The sequence below is a fragment of the Ctenopharyngodon idella genome, chromosome 7 (assembly GCF_019924925.1).
Source record: "Ctenopharyngodon idella isolate HZGC_01 chromosome 7, HZGC01, whole genome shotgun sequence".
NCBI classification, from domain to species: domain Eukaryota; kingdom Metazoa; phylum Chordata; class Actinopteri; order Cypriniformes; family Xenocyprididae; genus Ctenopharyngodon; species Ctenopharyngodon idella.
The window spans coordinates 20,912,587-20,929,889 of record NC_067226.1 but is presented as its reverse complement, the minus strand read 5'-3'; the positions used below and the strand labels follow the sequence as shown (position 1 = coordinate 20,929,889).

The following is a 17,303-nucleotide window of genomic DNA, read 5'->3' as shown; positions in this document are numbered from 1 at the left end:
GTCAGATAAATCATTATCCACTGCAGTCGTTAGTCTATGTTATGATTGGCCTTTTCGATCCCTCATATTTAAGCATTTGAGGACTGCTGTCTACTTCTGGCGTATATTTCAAACCTAATTTCTATCCAGTGTCAGCACTTGCCAAGCCAGATTCCTGGTATGAGCAATAACATCTGATTCTGATTCTAGTCACTAGACTCGCATGGATCATGTTGCAAATTTAAAATATATATGTCAAAAAATTGTAATTTGCCAGTTTTAATACAACTTGGAAGAGTGCCATTTAAATTTCATCGGTGTGGTTTCCAAAGAGAACATATATATGATTTGAGAGCGTCTTTTCTTTGATATTTAGGCGAGTCGTGACTGGTAACATTAACATAGCTGTGTTAATCCTCATTCTATGCCTCATTATCGTAATTTAAGAAGTTCAGCAAGTGTTGTCTTTGCTCTTGATGTGTGTTTGTCAAAGAAATAGTGTGTGCGCGTAAATGTCGGTGCGTTTAAACTGGTAAAGAAACCTGCTCGTCAAGTTCAAAGCGTGTCGTAACACACAAGCTGAACACACGCCACATTTTTAATTATTTTTTTTTTTAAACCACAATTGGTCAATTAAATGTTTTAGTTACATTTTTCATGCAGACATTGATTTGGATAGTTCAATTTAGATCCCTCAAGGAATGTGTTAAGGGTAAACAATTTATGAATTTAAATATGCCATTTAATAATTCATTAGTTGAAATAAGACAAATTTGCCTGCACTCATGGAGTTCATAATATCAGGCCAACATAGACCAGTTTTCCTCAGATTGTCTTCCTCGATCAATAAGTATATAACATAAGCATGATCACCTAAACCACTGGCCTGTGCTTAACACTGACATAAACATGTGTTAGTGTGTGTTTCTGCACACTATGTGACGCTTGGTTTCTTCATCTCATGTTACAGAATTTATTGTGATTACCTGAGGCATGTGAACAGGTGGAACATTTTCTCTCTTTGTCTATCTCTGTCCGTATCTGTCTTCGGTCTACTTGGGCAGCAAGGCCCTTGTGTCATTTGATCAACCTAGTTGTCCTCGTACATATAGCTATTAACCTGTCAACCTGCTGGATCTCTCAGTTGCCTATAGAGCAGCTGGCTATGATCAGGTCTAATGGGTAGACTATGATTAGATTCAGCCAATGAATGAACACTATCCAGCATTTACAATGTTTGTAGAGTGATATATTCAAGAGCAAGGGTTTTCAAATTGGGGAAAGGTTTAGAAAAAAAAAAAAAAAAAAGTTAATTAATTATTAACAATAAAAATAAAATTAAATCATTAATAAATAAATTTGGTTAAAATAAAACATTTGATTAAATAAAGAACTAACTAAAATAAATAATAAAATTATCTTTACAGTATTATAATGAGTAAAAAAATAGGCTATATACACACACTGTATTTTTGAAAGTTGTAAATAACTGCATTTTCTCTAAAACTGCGATGATTTATTGATTAAGGCTGATTGCCAAAACGTTTGAATGATTCATATGTGCTATTTGAATTAAACAACAACAACAAAACTAATTTATCAAGAAGACACATGCAAGTGTGGATCTTCTGTTGTTTTGTTTTATTTGAAAGTATTGCTATTTTCACGGATCTACGGATTTAAATACATTAACTATGCAATTATGGCTGCAACAACTAATCAATAAAAAAAAACCTATTATTATCCATAATGAAAATAATCAACAGATTTGATAATCGATTAGTCACGTCTGCGTGCTGTGCTCGGAAATCATCAGCCAGTCATCGCTTTACAGTAGTAAATAACCCATTTCTCTGGACAAAACGCATATGGAAAATAGCAGAGGACACCGAGTAAGCTGCTGCGGGAAAGGTACATTATCCAAGTTGTCCGAAACGCCTTATATTGATATACGCTTCAAACAAAATCATAAGCGTTTACCGCGTCTTGCCCTCTCGTGCTTTGATAGATGCGTGTTGTTTACTGCCTCTGACCTCTGTTTTCTTCAGTGCATAACTTACATTTTATGGTTATATCCTTATCTGTAAATGTTAGAAAGTCCAGAGAGCATTTGCATTTCGAATATTCTGACAACAAACAAGTCTTTTTAAACTTCACCGACTTCAATGAACGGGCGCCGGTGAGCGCATGCGCGTCAAACAGACGCCACGTGGTAGAATAGGAGCGCGATAATTCTGACTAAAATCACATTTTGTTGATATATAGTTAGAAACCAAGTGTACAAATAATCATATTTATGAGAGTGGTAACAGTAAAGGCACTATTGTTGGTATAGCCCATTATTGTAATATAATTAGGCCTACTATGTTCAGACAAGTGAGTGAGTGTGTTCTTCATACCTTTTGCAAGTTAACATTTTGTGCTTTTGTTTTTATTATATATTATTATATTATATATACACATCATGAACAGCATAGCTATTCACTAGGCTTCATAAGCTTTATATTGCACATTGTTTGGAGGACAGCATTGGGCAGGATGTGGAATAACATTGTTTAAAAACAATGGATTTTTCATATGATTTATCAGAAAAAAATAATCAGCAGATTAATCGATTATCAAAATAATCATTAGTTGCAACTTGCAGCCCTATATGTAATTCTGTGATGAGTGGTTTTTTTTTTTTTTTTCTGAATTAAACTAATTTTAATATTTTTTGGGGAGGCATAAATTCATGATACAATTGACCTGATATCATAATGAAGAAAAAAACCCTAATTAAAAGAAAAAAAAAACTTTATTAATCAAAATGTTGAAATAATTTGAAGTGCCAAAACCATTTAATGCCAGCAAGAACACAGAGTACATTTCTAACAACCTGATACATGCGTTTTAAAGTTTTTAAAAGATATTTCCTTTTCTATCATAGGCACTCCTGCACCCTTCTGTAATTCTATAGAGTTCTAAGAGTTCATCTAGAAATTCTTCCTTTCTGTCATTTGTCTTTCTCATCTTTCCAGTATCGCGTGTGTGTCTTATTTGTTTAGCTGGCCCCAGGGATGTTTTCACGCTGCTAATAATACGTTTGACTCTCCGTAGCCCTCAGGCAAGGAGCTATTGAGTCAACCAAACACAATGACAACATGGAAGTCACACATTTACCACTCATACAAATCTAGTCACCCTGTATGACTTCCAGTTACCTGTTTTATCTTGTTTACCTGGAGAGGAGGCTGATCCCAGATCGGTACAAAATGACAGCTTCCTCTAAGAGCAACAACTCCAAAGCCACACAAATGTTCACTCCCAATATATCAATTAAAGAAAGAGCGAACGAGAGTTCGCTAAGGTACATTCTAATCTTAGTGACTTAGATCTCGGATGGAAAGAGACAGAGAAGAGCGAGTAGAAAGAGGGAGAGAGCCGGAAATGCGAAGTGTACTCGAAGAAGTCCCACGGGCACTCGGGAGGTTTTCATTTTTACATGGGGATTAGGATCGGTATCTTCTTCATTGCCATGGCGATGGCAGGGTCTGATAGCACCTCCCTTTGAAGCAGGCTGATGTGCGGAGCTGCTATCCTTCTATCTTTGGAGAAACTAAATCTCGCCCGGCTTGTAGACGGCTGTTTGAAAGGAACGAAGACAGGCGAGCAGTGGAGATGAGATTTTTGGGGTCTTTATGGCCAGTGGAATTGTTGAAAGAAGCCCAAGCCGTCTGAAGCCTCACTTACATCCAATATCTCAATGATACGAGAGTTTCTTTGCTACTTGTCAGCCGTGCAGTACATTTAGAAAGAGGGACAAACTGTAGTGTTAACAAATGGAATCATAAAAATAATGGTAACACTTTACATTAAGGTTTCATTTGCTACATTAGTTAACATGGACTAAGAATGCACAATACTTCTTCAGCATTTATTAGTCTTAGTTCTTAGTTTTCATTTCAACATTTACTAATACATTATTTTAATCAAAAGTTGTATTTGTTTACATTAGTTAATGCACTGTGAACTAACATGGACAAACATTGAACAGTTGTATTTTTATTAACTAATGTTCACAAAGATGAATAAATAATTTAACAAATGTATTGCTCATTATTAGTTAATGTTAGTTAACACATTGATAAATTCGACAAAAATTCTCATTATAAGAACAAAATTTTAGAAAGAAAACCCTGATTAATAGCATTTTGGAAAAATCTTGTTTTATACTGTATATATTGGCAAACACAATTTAAAATATATAGAAAAATAATAAAAGTAATAATTGTTACTAAATATGTTGTCTAAAAGCAACACTCATTTTAATATTATTTAGAGGACAAAGTCAACACAAATCCGCATTAAAAGAATGAAATTCTAGAAGAAAAAAAGTAATTTAATTTTGAAACAATCTTTTATTATATTGCATATATAGTGGAACAAAATGCAATATAAAAATAAAATAAAATAAAATAAACTATGTTCCTTATGTTTCTAAGTAAATAGGTCACTTAAAATACTCCCATCTTCCATTTTTTGGCCAAACAGGTAATCCCGCCCTCAAACTCATGCCATTGGTTGAGCTAGGAGTTGGCATGTTGAACCTCTCAAAATTTGCAAAAAAGCACCACAGTTTTAACACTGTCGTTTCTGCACATTGAACTGGGAAAAAAGAACATATCATAAGATAGAAAACACACACTTCACCTATAATTAATCTGCACTCAGTGTGTGAAGTCTGTTGATTGTAGAAAAAGACACTCTCATTACTGCTCATAGAGGAAATTGACCTTGTCCGTAAAAAGGAGCCACTTCACCACTAGCACTCAAATGATATTATTTTTTTGTTATGCTTTTCAATTTGCCTCAGGGCCAAAGGGAAACTCACAGGATTTGTCTGGACAAGAGCCAAACCCAGATACATTTCCGTGTTCATTCACATTGATGTATGCAAAGCCATGTGGAGTACGTTTATGATGGATGGATGCACTTTTCTGAGTTTCAAACAGGTCTTTTCCGTGCACTGCCATTATAAAGCTTGGGAGCATCAGGGTGAATATTAATATAACTCCGATTGTATTCATCTGAAAGAAGAAAGTCATATACACCTAGGATAACTTGAGGGTGAATTTTCATTTTAAAGTGAATTAATCCTTTAAAAATGCAATACATTTTTCTCTCTCACCTTTTTTTTTTTTTTAAATGTGACAATTAAAATTATCAACAAGAACAGAATATAGCACCTTTGAGGTGTTTGTTAGGAATATATGCATATTTTTGCAAAAAGGTAATTGTGTGGGAACAGCCGTGTGTGTTGAGTCACGCTACTCGAAGGCTGTTTATATTTGAGCATGAGCTTGAATTTGTGTGTATTATGTTGTAACATCAGTAGTTTGATCACTTCTTCACCACCCCAGTATGTAATGACCATCACAGTGTGAACACCAGGCTAATCTCACATGGCCCTGGGCTTTTTCTTTCTTTCTCTCTCTCTCTCTCTGCTTCTGTTTGTTCAAACATTAGAGGATAATTACTTCTCTGGAATAATTGTTTTCTTAATCGCAGCTATCATAATTGTCTTCTGGACCTGGGCTGAGACTCACAAATGGCCCGTTCTATCTAAACAGGGGAGTCAGTTGATGAAGGACGCCGCAATGACAACGTGTGTGCGTATGTATGTGTGTATGTTTGAGGGTGACACGGCAGGGATGTTTTGAGTAATGTGTCCACAGCCCCCGGAAATGGAGTTTTGCTTTTCTGTCACATTGACATTGATTTATTCATGATAAACGCCTTCTTTTGCTCCAGTCCACCGAAAGGTCCTCTGTTACACAGGAAATGAAGTGAATGAAAAAAGGTAAAGGAAAGAAAATAAAACTGGTTAGAAAAACGTGAAACATATGTGCATATGTGGGGGTTTGTAACGAGGGGACAATATTGTTAAATTAGCGTGTTCGTTTGCGCGAGTGCGGGAAACCTGTCACTCACGTGAGATCACAGCAATAGCAAAACCACAATGATCCAGTCAATTCTCGGTGGACACAATCAAGTCCCGCCTTACATTTTTTTTTCTTGTTCAAGAAGTCATTTAACTCAGATATACGTCACAATAGGGAAGAAAATACTATTACAACTTCCATTTTGTGCTGACTTTAAATTTGACAAAGCATTTGGGAAAATTCTCTTAGGCGAAAATTATTCTTAAAGGGATAGTAAATCTTTTATGCCAAGCCTCCTCTCGCTCATTTTTTTTTTCCCACCATTTCGGTCTCTGTCTTTACACATTGTCATGTGCTCTTTTACAGAAGCCAGGGTACAAAATGTGTTTGTTTGTTTGTTTGTTTAGCACCATGAGAATAAAAGAACAAAACAGGAACACACAACAGAAGAGAAATATGTGCAGTAGAGATTTGAAACCCAAATGAGCTTATTTGGATAGTCATCTTGTTAATGGCATACATTTACTGCTCGTTTGAGCTGTCTAAAGAATGAAAAAAAAAAAAAAAAGAAAAAAAAAAACATTTACAGAAAAATAACATGAGGAGTGAGTATATGAAATGTTGCATGATGAGAATAGCTTGATTCTTCTTAATCTGATTGTTTCTGGATGATGATATATCTTACTATTGCGACTTATAAACTATTGAAACTAAACTGGCAGTCATAAGCGCTGTTCAGACAAGATTATTTTTCTAAACAGGATTCCAGTTGCAGTAACAGGATGTTTAGAATTCAAACAGAATTGTGATCTCTTTAGATTTTACTAAGCTAGCATCATGAAAACCCATTAAAATAATACATTTGTGAAAGAAGCTTCTTATGCTCACCAAGACTGCATTCATTTGATCAGAAATACAGTAAAAACTGTATTATTATGAAATATTATTATAATTGCAATTTGTGAATTTTCAGCATCATTACTCCAGTCTTCATTGTCACATGATCTTTCAGAAATCATTCTAATATGCTGCTCAAGAATCATTTCTTATTACAGTTGAAGACATTTGTGCTGCCTAATATTTTAATGTGAACTGTGATACATTTGAGCATATATTATTTGATAAATAGGAAGTTCGGTAACACTTTAGAATAGGGAACATGTATTCACTATTAACTACGACTTTTTACTCAATAAACTCCTAATTTACTGCTTATTAATAGTTAGTAAGGTATTTGTTAAGTTTAGGTATTGGGTAGGATTAAGAATGTAGAATAAGGTCATGCAGAATAAGGCATTAATATGTGCTTAATAATTACTAATAAACAGCCAATATTCTAGTAATATGCGTGCTGATAAGCAACTAGTTAAAAGACCCTAAAATAAAGTGTTACCGGAAGTTCTAAAGAACAGCATTTATTTGAAATAGAAATCTTTAACTTGACAATATTATCTGTACTTACCCTATCTGATCCCGTAGCCGTTATGTGCAATCCACGATCAACTCCTCTTATTAATTTTATTTTATTTTTATGAACATTTTATGTACGCCAGCCAGTGCAACAAGAAATGCTAATTTATAGTATTCAATAAAGGTCTAAATAAATGAGCAGAAGTGTTGTAAAAATACAATATTCACAATTGCAGACATTTATATCCAGACGGGAATAGATTTCTCAAAGGACACCAGACTTAACCAAAATACTGTAGACAATTTGCTTCATAATTTTAATTTTGAGAACAACACATACATGTTTGATTGAGACAGGATTAAAATGACAAAGAACATCTGTGAGATATATATATATATATATATATATATATATATATAAGCATTGTTTCTTTTTCAATATATTTTCTGTATATACGCAGTATATATTTCTCTTTAATAACACCAGCTATGCTGTAGCCGTCCATGATATCTATCTGTCTCAGTTTCTTCCTCTTTCCTTCTCACATTTCCACTCCTTAGGTTAAATATTTTCTCTGAACAGCACATTTTTCACAATCCCTAAAACGCTAAAAGATGTATCACTGTAATGCATTATTTGCCATCTTGACAGCTTCACTGTTTGCAGATGTATTTAATAGACTAGTGCTTATGATGTAGATAATGCGGCCTGCCAGGGAACAGCACTCGGTGCTTTGTTAGAGCAGTCATGTGTCAATCATAATCCAGCTGAGGTGTGAACACATACTCCGTTTTGTCATTTCTCTACTCAGACTGTGTGGAATTTTTTATTACGCTGCTAGATATTTGCTCAGGAAAGAGTGTGCTCCCTCCATGGCAGGAAACCACATGGTCCGAGTTACGATATCCCGTCCGCCCTCAGGTTGTTTACAGCCTGTGCTTTCGCTGACTCTAAGGCCTCTGTCACCTTTGACTACTGTAGCCGTGGCGATTACGCCTGTCGCTTAGTGACATTTGTGGGTCAGTTGTCAGATTGACTGCTCGTAGCCACAGTGAGTCCTGCACACTTTTTTGTAGCGCAGTGTCATTGGCCAATGATTGACGGATGTGGGGACACACAAGAAGCGTGAAGATAGTGTCCTTTGAGCTGAAGGAGATCGTCTGAAATTGTTTGTAACGTGATCACGTAAGTCAAAGCCAGACTGTCTGAAAGTTAGATGTGTGCGCTTGTTTGTTTGTGTGCATGTTTCAAAGTTGAAATGGAGTTCAACTTTCCTACATTATCCTGTTAGGAAAGGCACCTGAAAGCATTTTTGTAAGTTTGACGGATACCTGAGACCGTAATCCATTTCTGCTGGCGATGATAATGGATTTGCCCCGATGAGGTTAGATATTCGGCACCAGAACAGGAAACTGCATATCCCTTTCATTCTTTATTGGGGACGAGATTAAAAAAACATGATATAGAGAAAAACACATTTTGAATTTAAAGCCAAAACAAAAAGCACACAATGCATCCAAAATCTATTATTTGGGTGCCATCATGAATTGAGACAAAATGTGCCTGTGTAAAATGTCTGGTGTTTATTTATCATTAAACTCTCTAAAAATAAACATGAGAGGAGCATGTTTGGGATCTGGAGTGCGAAGCAGTACCCTGGAGGGATTGTTCCTTCTCATGAAGCAAGGGTCAGAGGTCAGCTAAGCCTTTGAAGCCGTCACATCATCCCTTCGGAATATGTTCTGGCTTAATCCGCCGCTTAAAGAGCAATTAAAAGTTTAGCTAGGATTTTAAGAAAAGAGCATAGAGAAATGTTTTGAGGTTCCCATCTGTCTGTGCTTTTTTCCCTTCATCTTTTCAGTTCTCGTCAGGAATGTTAATGAAAGTTCTAAAATGTTAATGAGGCACATGTAAAGGTGGAGTATAGAAAGGTTTTAACTGGAAGGTCTGTTGACAAACTTTTTTTTTTTTTTTACTTTTTCAAGAACTCATGCAGTCCAACTCCTCCTTTCTCCAAAATGAGGACAATAATAGGGATAACATGACTTTTGGGAACAACATCACAGAGTTTTATAGAGTTTTAGGATACCACAATCCTAAAAAAAGGAATAAGATGTACCTGAGGAGGCTTAAAGATACCAAGGCAGCACTGCACCTCAATTTTCGTCTAGAACAAGAGCAAAAATTTAATTTTTAAACAGATGCTCACTGCAACAGTGCTTTCTTTGCGGATATATAACAGAAAAATTCAAGGATCAAAAGAACTTCTGATGAGCGGTCTCTTTGCTCCACATATAAATGCTGCCTTCTTGATTAAGAATGTATGAACGCTGATAAACAAGGGCGGCTAATTTCACTACAGTGACTAACATCCTCAGTGTTTTGTTTGGCAAAGGCACGAACATCTGGAACACTTGGCATGCGGAAAAGCAAAGTTGGCCTGAGAGGAAATGGACTGGAACGGCAAGAAGTGATGCATCACTATGCTGTTGCTGAAAGTGTGAGGTGGAGTGGATGACAAGAAAAAATGGATAGATGAATGAATGAATGATCAGGCCAGGTGAGATATCCATGCCTCAGTGCCTTCGAAAAGGATTACATTGAAAGGTAGCCAACTGACGTACACCAAGATGTACTCTGAAGGTTTTATCTGAAGAACTTCAGACAGAAAGGAAAAGAAAGGGGTGAATGTTTTTTTTTTTCTTTTCTCTCTCTTCAGTATCTAAGAGCTTTACATTTCTTTGTAAAAGAATGCTCTTGAAGTGATGATCAGTTAAGTTTGAGGCTTGTCCATGAAGAGTGCAGTTGATGGGTTAAAAGTGATTAAAGAGCCCTTCGTATATACCTGTCGACGTGGAGTGCAATCAAAGTAGAGCCTCAAAAGTGGCTAAACTCTTTAATGTTTGCTGTGGCTCAGTTTGAATGTGTTCAGGGGGCTCTTAGAGTAAGACCGGTCAACTGAAACACAACAGTCTTGGGTAAGATATCAAAAGTACGCTCAGCCGAGGGAAGTGGTCTGGTGGTAAGATCTGCCCTGGAAGTTTTCAGCGCCTGCAGTGAGGTGTGTTGATATATGCCTTGCCAGAGAGACCTCAGACCTGGCTAAACTCCAGTAGGTCTCAAGAGGTCTAGAGCCCATCTGGAGGTCCTCATAGGCAGGAAGGCTGAAAAGAAATGAAGCTTGACCAGCGCCAGTCATCCCTTAAGACAAAGCAGACACCTGAGCCTCCCAAAGCTCCAGGATAAACAAAACTCCCTGACCTCCTCAATAGGGGCTCTGTTAGTATTTTAAACACAGAGACACATTCCTTTCTTAACGTGTTGCGCTCGCTTTTAGACTTGAGAGGATGTGTGCAACTTTTTTTTTTTTTTTTTTTTTTTTCTTATCAATATTTTAAAATATCTTGAAAATTCAGAAAGTCCATGTAGAAGCCGTAAGGGTTTGTACATGGATTAGTACTCTGAAACTCGAACAAGTATGTTTTTTTGTTTTTTTTAAAATCAGATTTATTTAATGCAACATGTCATTTTAAATAATTTATAATTTAATAATTTAAAAGTTGTAACCTGCAATTGCTTAAGAATATATTTCTACCAGATTAACCCTTTAAGACCTGAAGGCTTTTTTAGAGGTTTTTTTTTTTTTTTTTTTTTCTGAGCGACATACACAAAAGTAAAGACTCATAACTCCAAAACCCTAGCAAGGAGAGTCAAAAGGTAGGTATCATTTGATAGAACACTTTTTAAATTTTTAGAAAATATAAATTACATTACATTTGGACATTTTCATGCTGAGAAACCGCTGATAAAAGACAAAAAATATCTATAATTTTTAAAAATAATTTTTCATTTTTTTTTTTATTTGACATGGAATAATTCAGGAAGGCAATAAGATTGGAGGAAAAATCTTTTTTAGTGATGCTCTCCTATATGTGAGCTGCATCTGGTTCAAATTTTGTGGTGATAGCATAAAGTATAGTTGAATAAAGTGTTATTCATTTTTTCGCTGCCAGATGGCACCCACGGACGGTAAACTCCTGTTTAGAGGCACTTCTCAGCACTCGTTAGGAGTTTTTCAAAATGTTTAGATGCATTAAAAAGCTGAGTTTCTATGCTTTAAAATGATATCTATTTTGTGTTATTCCACGTTGAAAAACGAACATGGATGGTTCAGGGAACATTGGATACACACTGCATACCGGAAAGATGAGAGATGTGTTTTTAGCCAAGTATGTTACATCATTCCGTGAGTAATATCTTGTGATCAACGCAATATATTATGTAGATTTTGAGTTCATTTTAATTGTGAGAATCTGCTTTAAATAATGATGTGCCATTTTCTATGATCTGTGAATTTTTCATGAAGTTATGAGCACATGAAATCTACTTATTTGTATTCAGTTAGCGGCTGTGCTGTTTTTGTTGTAAACACATATTACTCAGACTCATTAGAGGGTGAAAACAATGCAACAGGAGCATGTGGGAGTCTCTGGTTTTGTATGCAAAAAGAATTTTTGTGCTACCTATATGGGTTCAGTTTTTATTGGCTCTTAAAGAGAGACACGCAAATTAGAGCGCGGGCGTTCTTAAAGGGTTAAAAAAATAAAACAGTGTAAAAATTAAGTCTTTTCTTCATGTGGTAACATCTAAATTAATTGATTTTATTAAAGCTGAATCGACTTAAACACATTAGGTTACAAAAACAAAATTAAGGGGTAGAAATAGCTCCTTGAGGTACTGCAAGTTGCCACTTTTTACAGTTTAATTTCTCTCTATATATATAATTATGGGAAAAAAAAAAAAATTGACAGTTCACAAATTTGACTGTTGCAAATACATAACTGACTTTACTGGGAACTTTTCCATGGGTGTGGGAAATCAGGTTCATGGGAAATATGTTTCAACAGGTGTATCTCTTGGGATCCGTAAGAAGAGATCTATAGCTTAGACATGAACATTAACTTTTTCCCAAGGCTAATGTTCCAGCTTATTTTTCTTATAACTCTTAAAACTTTTTCAGTATACTCAGAATAGAAACTGGATTTATATCAGCATTTGTTCGGAATTCAGCATCACATTCATCTGGTTGGTGTGTTATATCCAGATCACAGGTCTTTCAGAACAAAGAAAAAAGACATTGTTCTTCCTAGTCAGAACCCCAGAATGCTTATCTCTCACTTGTGGCTTGAATTTTGTTAACCTCATTATGGGAATTTGGGTTTAAACAACCTGAAGCTCATTCTAAAGCTGATTTATGGGTTATTTTGACCTACAGTAGCATTACCCTTGGGCTGTTTTGTACAGTGGCGGCTTGATCAGACATGGTTCACCCTCAGGGTGCTTATGAAAATTTGAACAGAGGTTAATTACAGGTTCTATCACCAGGCCATCACGTCTAGATACCAGTGACTGTATGACATTCTTCTATACAATATTAACATCCAGTACATTCACCACACTAACCACCCAAGTAGCATTTTCTTCATGTCTGTCATATCTCATCCAGTGTTTTTTTTTTTTCCCTTCCTTCATTTCATCTTCTCCTTTCCTCTCTTGTCTGCTTGATTGCAGAAAGACACAGGCGGCTTTAGAATTTGTGTTTTTGGCTATAACCGCGGCTCTCCATGGTTCATGGATACAGGTCACTCCACTACCCACATACACCCAAGAAACACAAACACATACACACACTTTCTACTAAGATGCTACGGAAGAAAAAAAAAAGGTCTGAAGAGATAGAAAATGAGCTTGTATACAGAATAGAGTTACTTTTGAAATTAATGCAAATCCACTGGGTATTCTGTTGGGTTTATTAAAATAGTATTTCCACCTACGCTGATGAAACCCCCTTAAAATTACAGGTATTCTTGTTGTATTGTATTTAAATAGCACTTAATTTTCCATGTCTGCACATTTAATATTTAGTGTGCATTGCCTCAGATATCCCTCTTCATTTATCATATTTGTCAAACACAAGCTATATATATATATATATATATATACACACACACACATACACACATACACACACACACACACAAGCAACATGCAATCAGCCATGTCCAAATTTTATCAGTTTTTGCAAAGATGATGACAACGGGTACGTGTCTAGTAGAAATGAAAGCCATGTGGACCTCATAAGGGTACATACTTCCAACCTACATGGGATGACAAATGCCACAAAAGGATGAACATACATTTATACGTGCAGGGTTTAATTAAATCCGTCCTTCATAAAGCTGCTTCTATGGTAAGGAAGCCCAGCCAATCAATGCCTAATCAATAAACCAATTCATCTATCTTTGCATGGCCAACCACTTTCCCATCTCGCCATTCTTCTTTCCTGACATTCATTGACTCTTATATTTGAAAATCACATTTGCACCAAGCATAATGCCACACTCAACCAATTTATCTAAAGTTCAGTTCATTTCTGGGTAATTTAAGCCTCAACTCTTCAGCGTGGGACTTTGATTGCTGTCACACTTAGCTGCAGAGGCAGCCATTTCATTTTGGAGGTAGAGAGAGACTGAGAGAGAGAATGGGGCTTTGATACATAAACATCATTTTGATCCGTTATTTCAGTGCAGTAGCGAGACCCCCTGTGGGCTTCTATTTAATTATGCAACAAATGTTTGACTATCCAAAGTGAAATTTTTAGCCCATGAATATTTATTTCAATTCATTTGTTGAATGTTGATTGTAATTACATGGAAACATGATTTATTGCCAAGATTTCTACATTAGCCAGAGAAATGAGGGAGAGAGATAAATAAATAAATTAATGCAGCATAAGAACTAATGCCAAGTGTGTGCAAACGGTCTCCTTAATGTTATCAGAATATTGTAGGTATTGGTATCAAGTGAATGGTCATCAGTGAATGACAGTAATTTTGTAAACAGAGATTTTGTTCATGGGCATGTTTTGAGAAAGATGAATAACACATGGATATGTGCATATTTATGTTCGTTATAAATGCATAAGATGATGAACAGCCATTTGTGTGTGAGCATGTGTGTGCACTCCTTTACATTGAAACACAGGCCTTACTAACCTGACAGAATACAAATGCCAAGATTATGGCGACGTGTCAAATTAAAGGGACAATTTGGAGTAATGATGAGTGTTAGGCCACTCAATCTGAAAGGCAGCGAGTTGGAAAGAAAAAGAGGAGTGAATGATGGTGCTCCGTCTTGTTTAATATTCCTGAAAGAAAATGTGCAGTGACAGGAAGTGGGGCAGCGGGGAGAAGGCCAGAGGCAAACACTTAGAGACGCTGCCGCTTTGTTAGTGTCTATTTAATGCATCAGCCGAACTTTTCGCTGCAGAGGTTAGAAAAAAAATAAATAATATATATATATATATATATATATATATATATATATATATATATTGTTTTATTTGACTGCTGTTTATATTTATTTAGAGCAGGGGTCTTCAGCCTTTTTCAGACCAAGATATTCTTGGATAGAGAGAGCGAGCAAGGACCCCTGTTACATATTTTATAAAACTGAGGCCTGGTTTCACAGACAGGGCTTAGATTAAGCCAGGAGTAGGCCTTAGTTAAATTAGGACATTTAAGTAGCTTTTTTTAAATGTGCCTTAGAAAAAGGTTGCTTTCAGTTAAGACAGCTCAAATATAGTTTCAGATCAACAATAACCTTGAAAATTGCTGAATTAGGGAAATGTCCTGTTTCCTGTCGTAGTCACTGTTTCACAGGGTTTTCTGCCTGATGAATTGTGTTGAGTTATGTTTCACCTCACAGCACACACAGACTAAACAGCTCCAATGATCACCGTAGGATAATTTGAGTAAGTAATAGGCTGGAGAGTGAGACAGAAAGAAAGAATGATGGGAGGGTGGAGGGATCACTTCTCCTCCATTGTCTTCTCTTTTTTTTCCCCTTTGCTTTCACTTACCCAGACAGGAAGAGTCAATGGTTTAATTACAAGGCTCCAATGCTAGTTAAATTATCAAAATTTAATTTCCACCTTTCAGCTCTCTCTCTATCTCTATCTCCCTCTCTCTCTCTCGTGCTCTCATTTTCTCTCGCTCTATTCCGCCACTCATTTAGCTCAGAGACCATAGGCTATGTATCCCTTATCTCAGTGTATTTCATTGGGATATGAAGGACAAAAAGTCCTCATATTGTTTAACCCATCTTCCCTCTACTAGAGCAGTTAAATCAGGACAACATTCATTTTCCTGATTAAAAAAGTCCTAAAGGGTATCAGTATCCCACTGTTGCAAGACGTTTTGCTTTGATAACAGCAGAAAACAAGTGCAAAAATAGAGAGTTCATCACTTGATTTCATGAATATCTAGTTCACTTTAATGAAATGAACCATGTCGAGTAGATTTCATGTCCTTCCTAGTTTAATTTGTCACCCTACTCTCTTTTTTTGCTGCATCTCAGCACAAACCAAAAGAATTTGTCTCCTTTCCCGGCTCGCTGTCAGTCATCTCCTCCGATCACGCTGTCTTTTGTGCCATTCCTCAATTGAGACAACCCAAGAGGAAGAGGAAATGAAAATCAAAGATTCAGAGCGCAGAGCACAAATTCACACGAGCCACTCTGTACCAGTTTATTACTCCTATGTGCATCCTTTCACCTATTTGTTCTTTAGTTACTTTGAAAAATGTGTGTGTGTGGATCCATGCGCTTGTTTATTAGCCTGTAGCCATGTGTTCCATTCTATCTCCCATCGGGACCATACTTGCTCTTCTTGTCCTGTTTTTGCTATAAAGTAAACCACACAAGGAGACTTTGATGTCCTTCAGACCTCCGCTGCTATATTTAAACCATAATGCCAAGTGTGGCATCTGTACTTACTCCTGTGGGCATTGAACTTACTATCCTAACATTTTTTTTGTTCATGTGAGAATCCATTAAACAAGTGCTGTGCAGCTCATTAGTATTGTTTTGTTTATTTATTTTTTTTTAGCTTCCCTTGCTGAACACTGCTTTCAAGCTACATATATTTACTACTTAGAGAGAAAGAGAGCAATTAATCCATTTGATATTTGTGTCGTTTTGTAGCATGTAGCGCATTGCGCTAATCTAACTAGAGCTACAGCAAAAGTACTTTAACTGAGATTGATCCCAATCACCCCCCCCCCCCCCCCCTCCCCCCCAAAAAAAAATAATCTACCCATCAACCTCTCTTCTTCGACCTCTTCAGTCCAGTGACCCCCAGCAATCTCTTCTCTTGTAGCCGTTCCGCCGAGTGACCTTCTCGGTGGTGAGCCAGCCCCAGGACCCGCACCAGGGCTCGCTGCAGAGCTGCTACGACAGTGGCCTGGAGGAGTCGGAGACGCCCAGCAGCAAGAGCTCGTCCGGCCCCAGACTAGGTGCCCTCCCTCTACCCGAAGACGCCTATGAGAGGACTACGCCCGATGGCAGTGTCGGTGAGGCAGAGCATATGGAAAATGGTAGGGGCAAACACAAAAAAAAGATAAGTCAGAGTTAAGCTAAACAGCTAAATAAGAAGAGACTTACTCATCAGTTAACAAGATAGGGATATTCCCACAAAAGGCCACACACTTACACACAGCTACGCTGACACTACAGTTTTACAGATGCTGGTCTATACGGAGATATGAATAGAAAGGACTGAATAGGCGTTGTCTTGCACGCTAACTGTGATTGTAGTGTTTAGTGTGACTGGATCAACAGCTCAATAGCATTCATATAGATTTATATATATATGTCATTTTTATTTATTTTGCTGTGTTTATTCCAGTATGAGCTAAGGTCAGTTAAGGTAGTATAGCGTAATAGTTCACCTGAAAACTCAGCAGGCAGCTGACTGTATTTTCTTGTAGCATCAGATGAAGTCAAAGCTGCTTCATTGGAGACATTGCTCATCTTACAAACATTAATTCACAAGATGTTTTATTGTGTACCAAATAAATAGATAAAAAAATATATAATTTTCTTCGCTTTTCCTGTGCTGTGGTGAGTTAGAAAAACATTTGATTTCCAGG

General features: G+C 36.6%; 1 protein-coding gene across 5 annotated transcripts in view; it reads left to right on the top strand.

Moving 5' to 3' along the window:
• Positions 1–17,303, top strand: part of pcdh7b (protocadherin 7b) — a 131,431-nt gene that overhangs the window by 52,379 nt on the left and 61,749 nt on the right. For 2 of the 5 annotated variants that reach the window (XM_051900368.1, XM_051900372.1), the window contains exon 2: positions 16,532–16,748. The exons of 2 other annotated variants lie outside the window; for them this stretch is intronic. In XM_051900368.1, the coding sequence (XP_051756328.1) occupies positions 16,532–16,748 (217 nt within the window). The remainder of the gene's footprint in view (positions 1–16,531; positions 16,749–17,303) is intronic. One more of the 5 variants, XM_051900369.1, reaches the window with a different exon arrangement.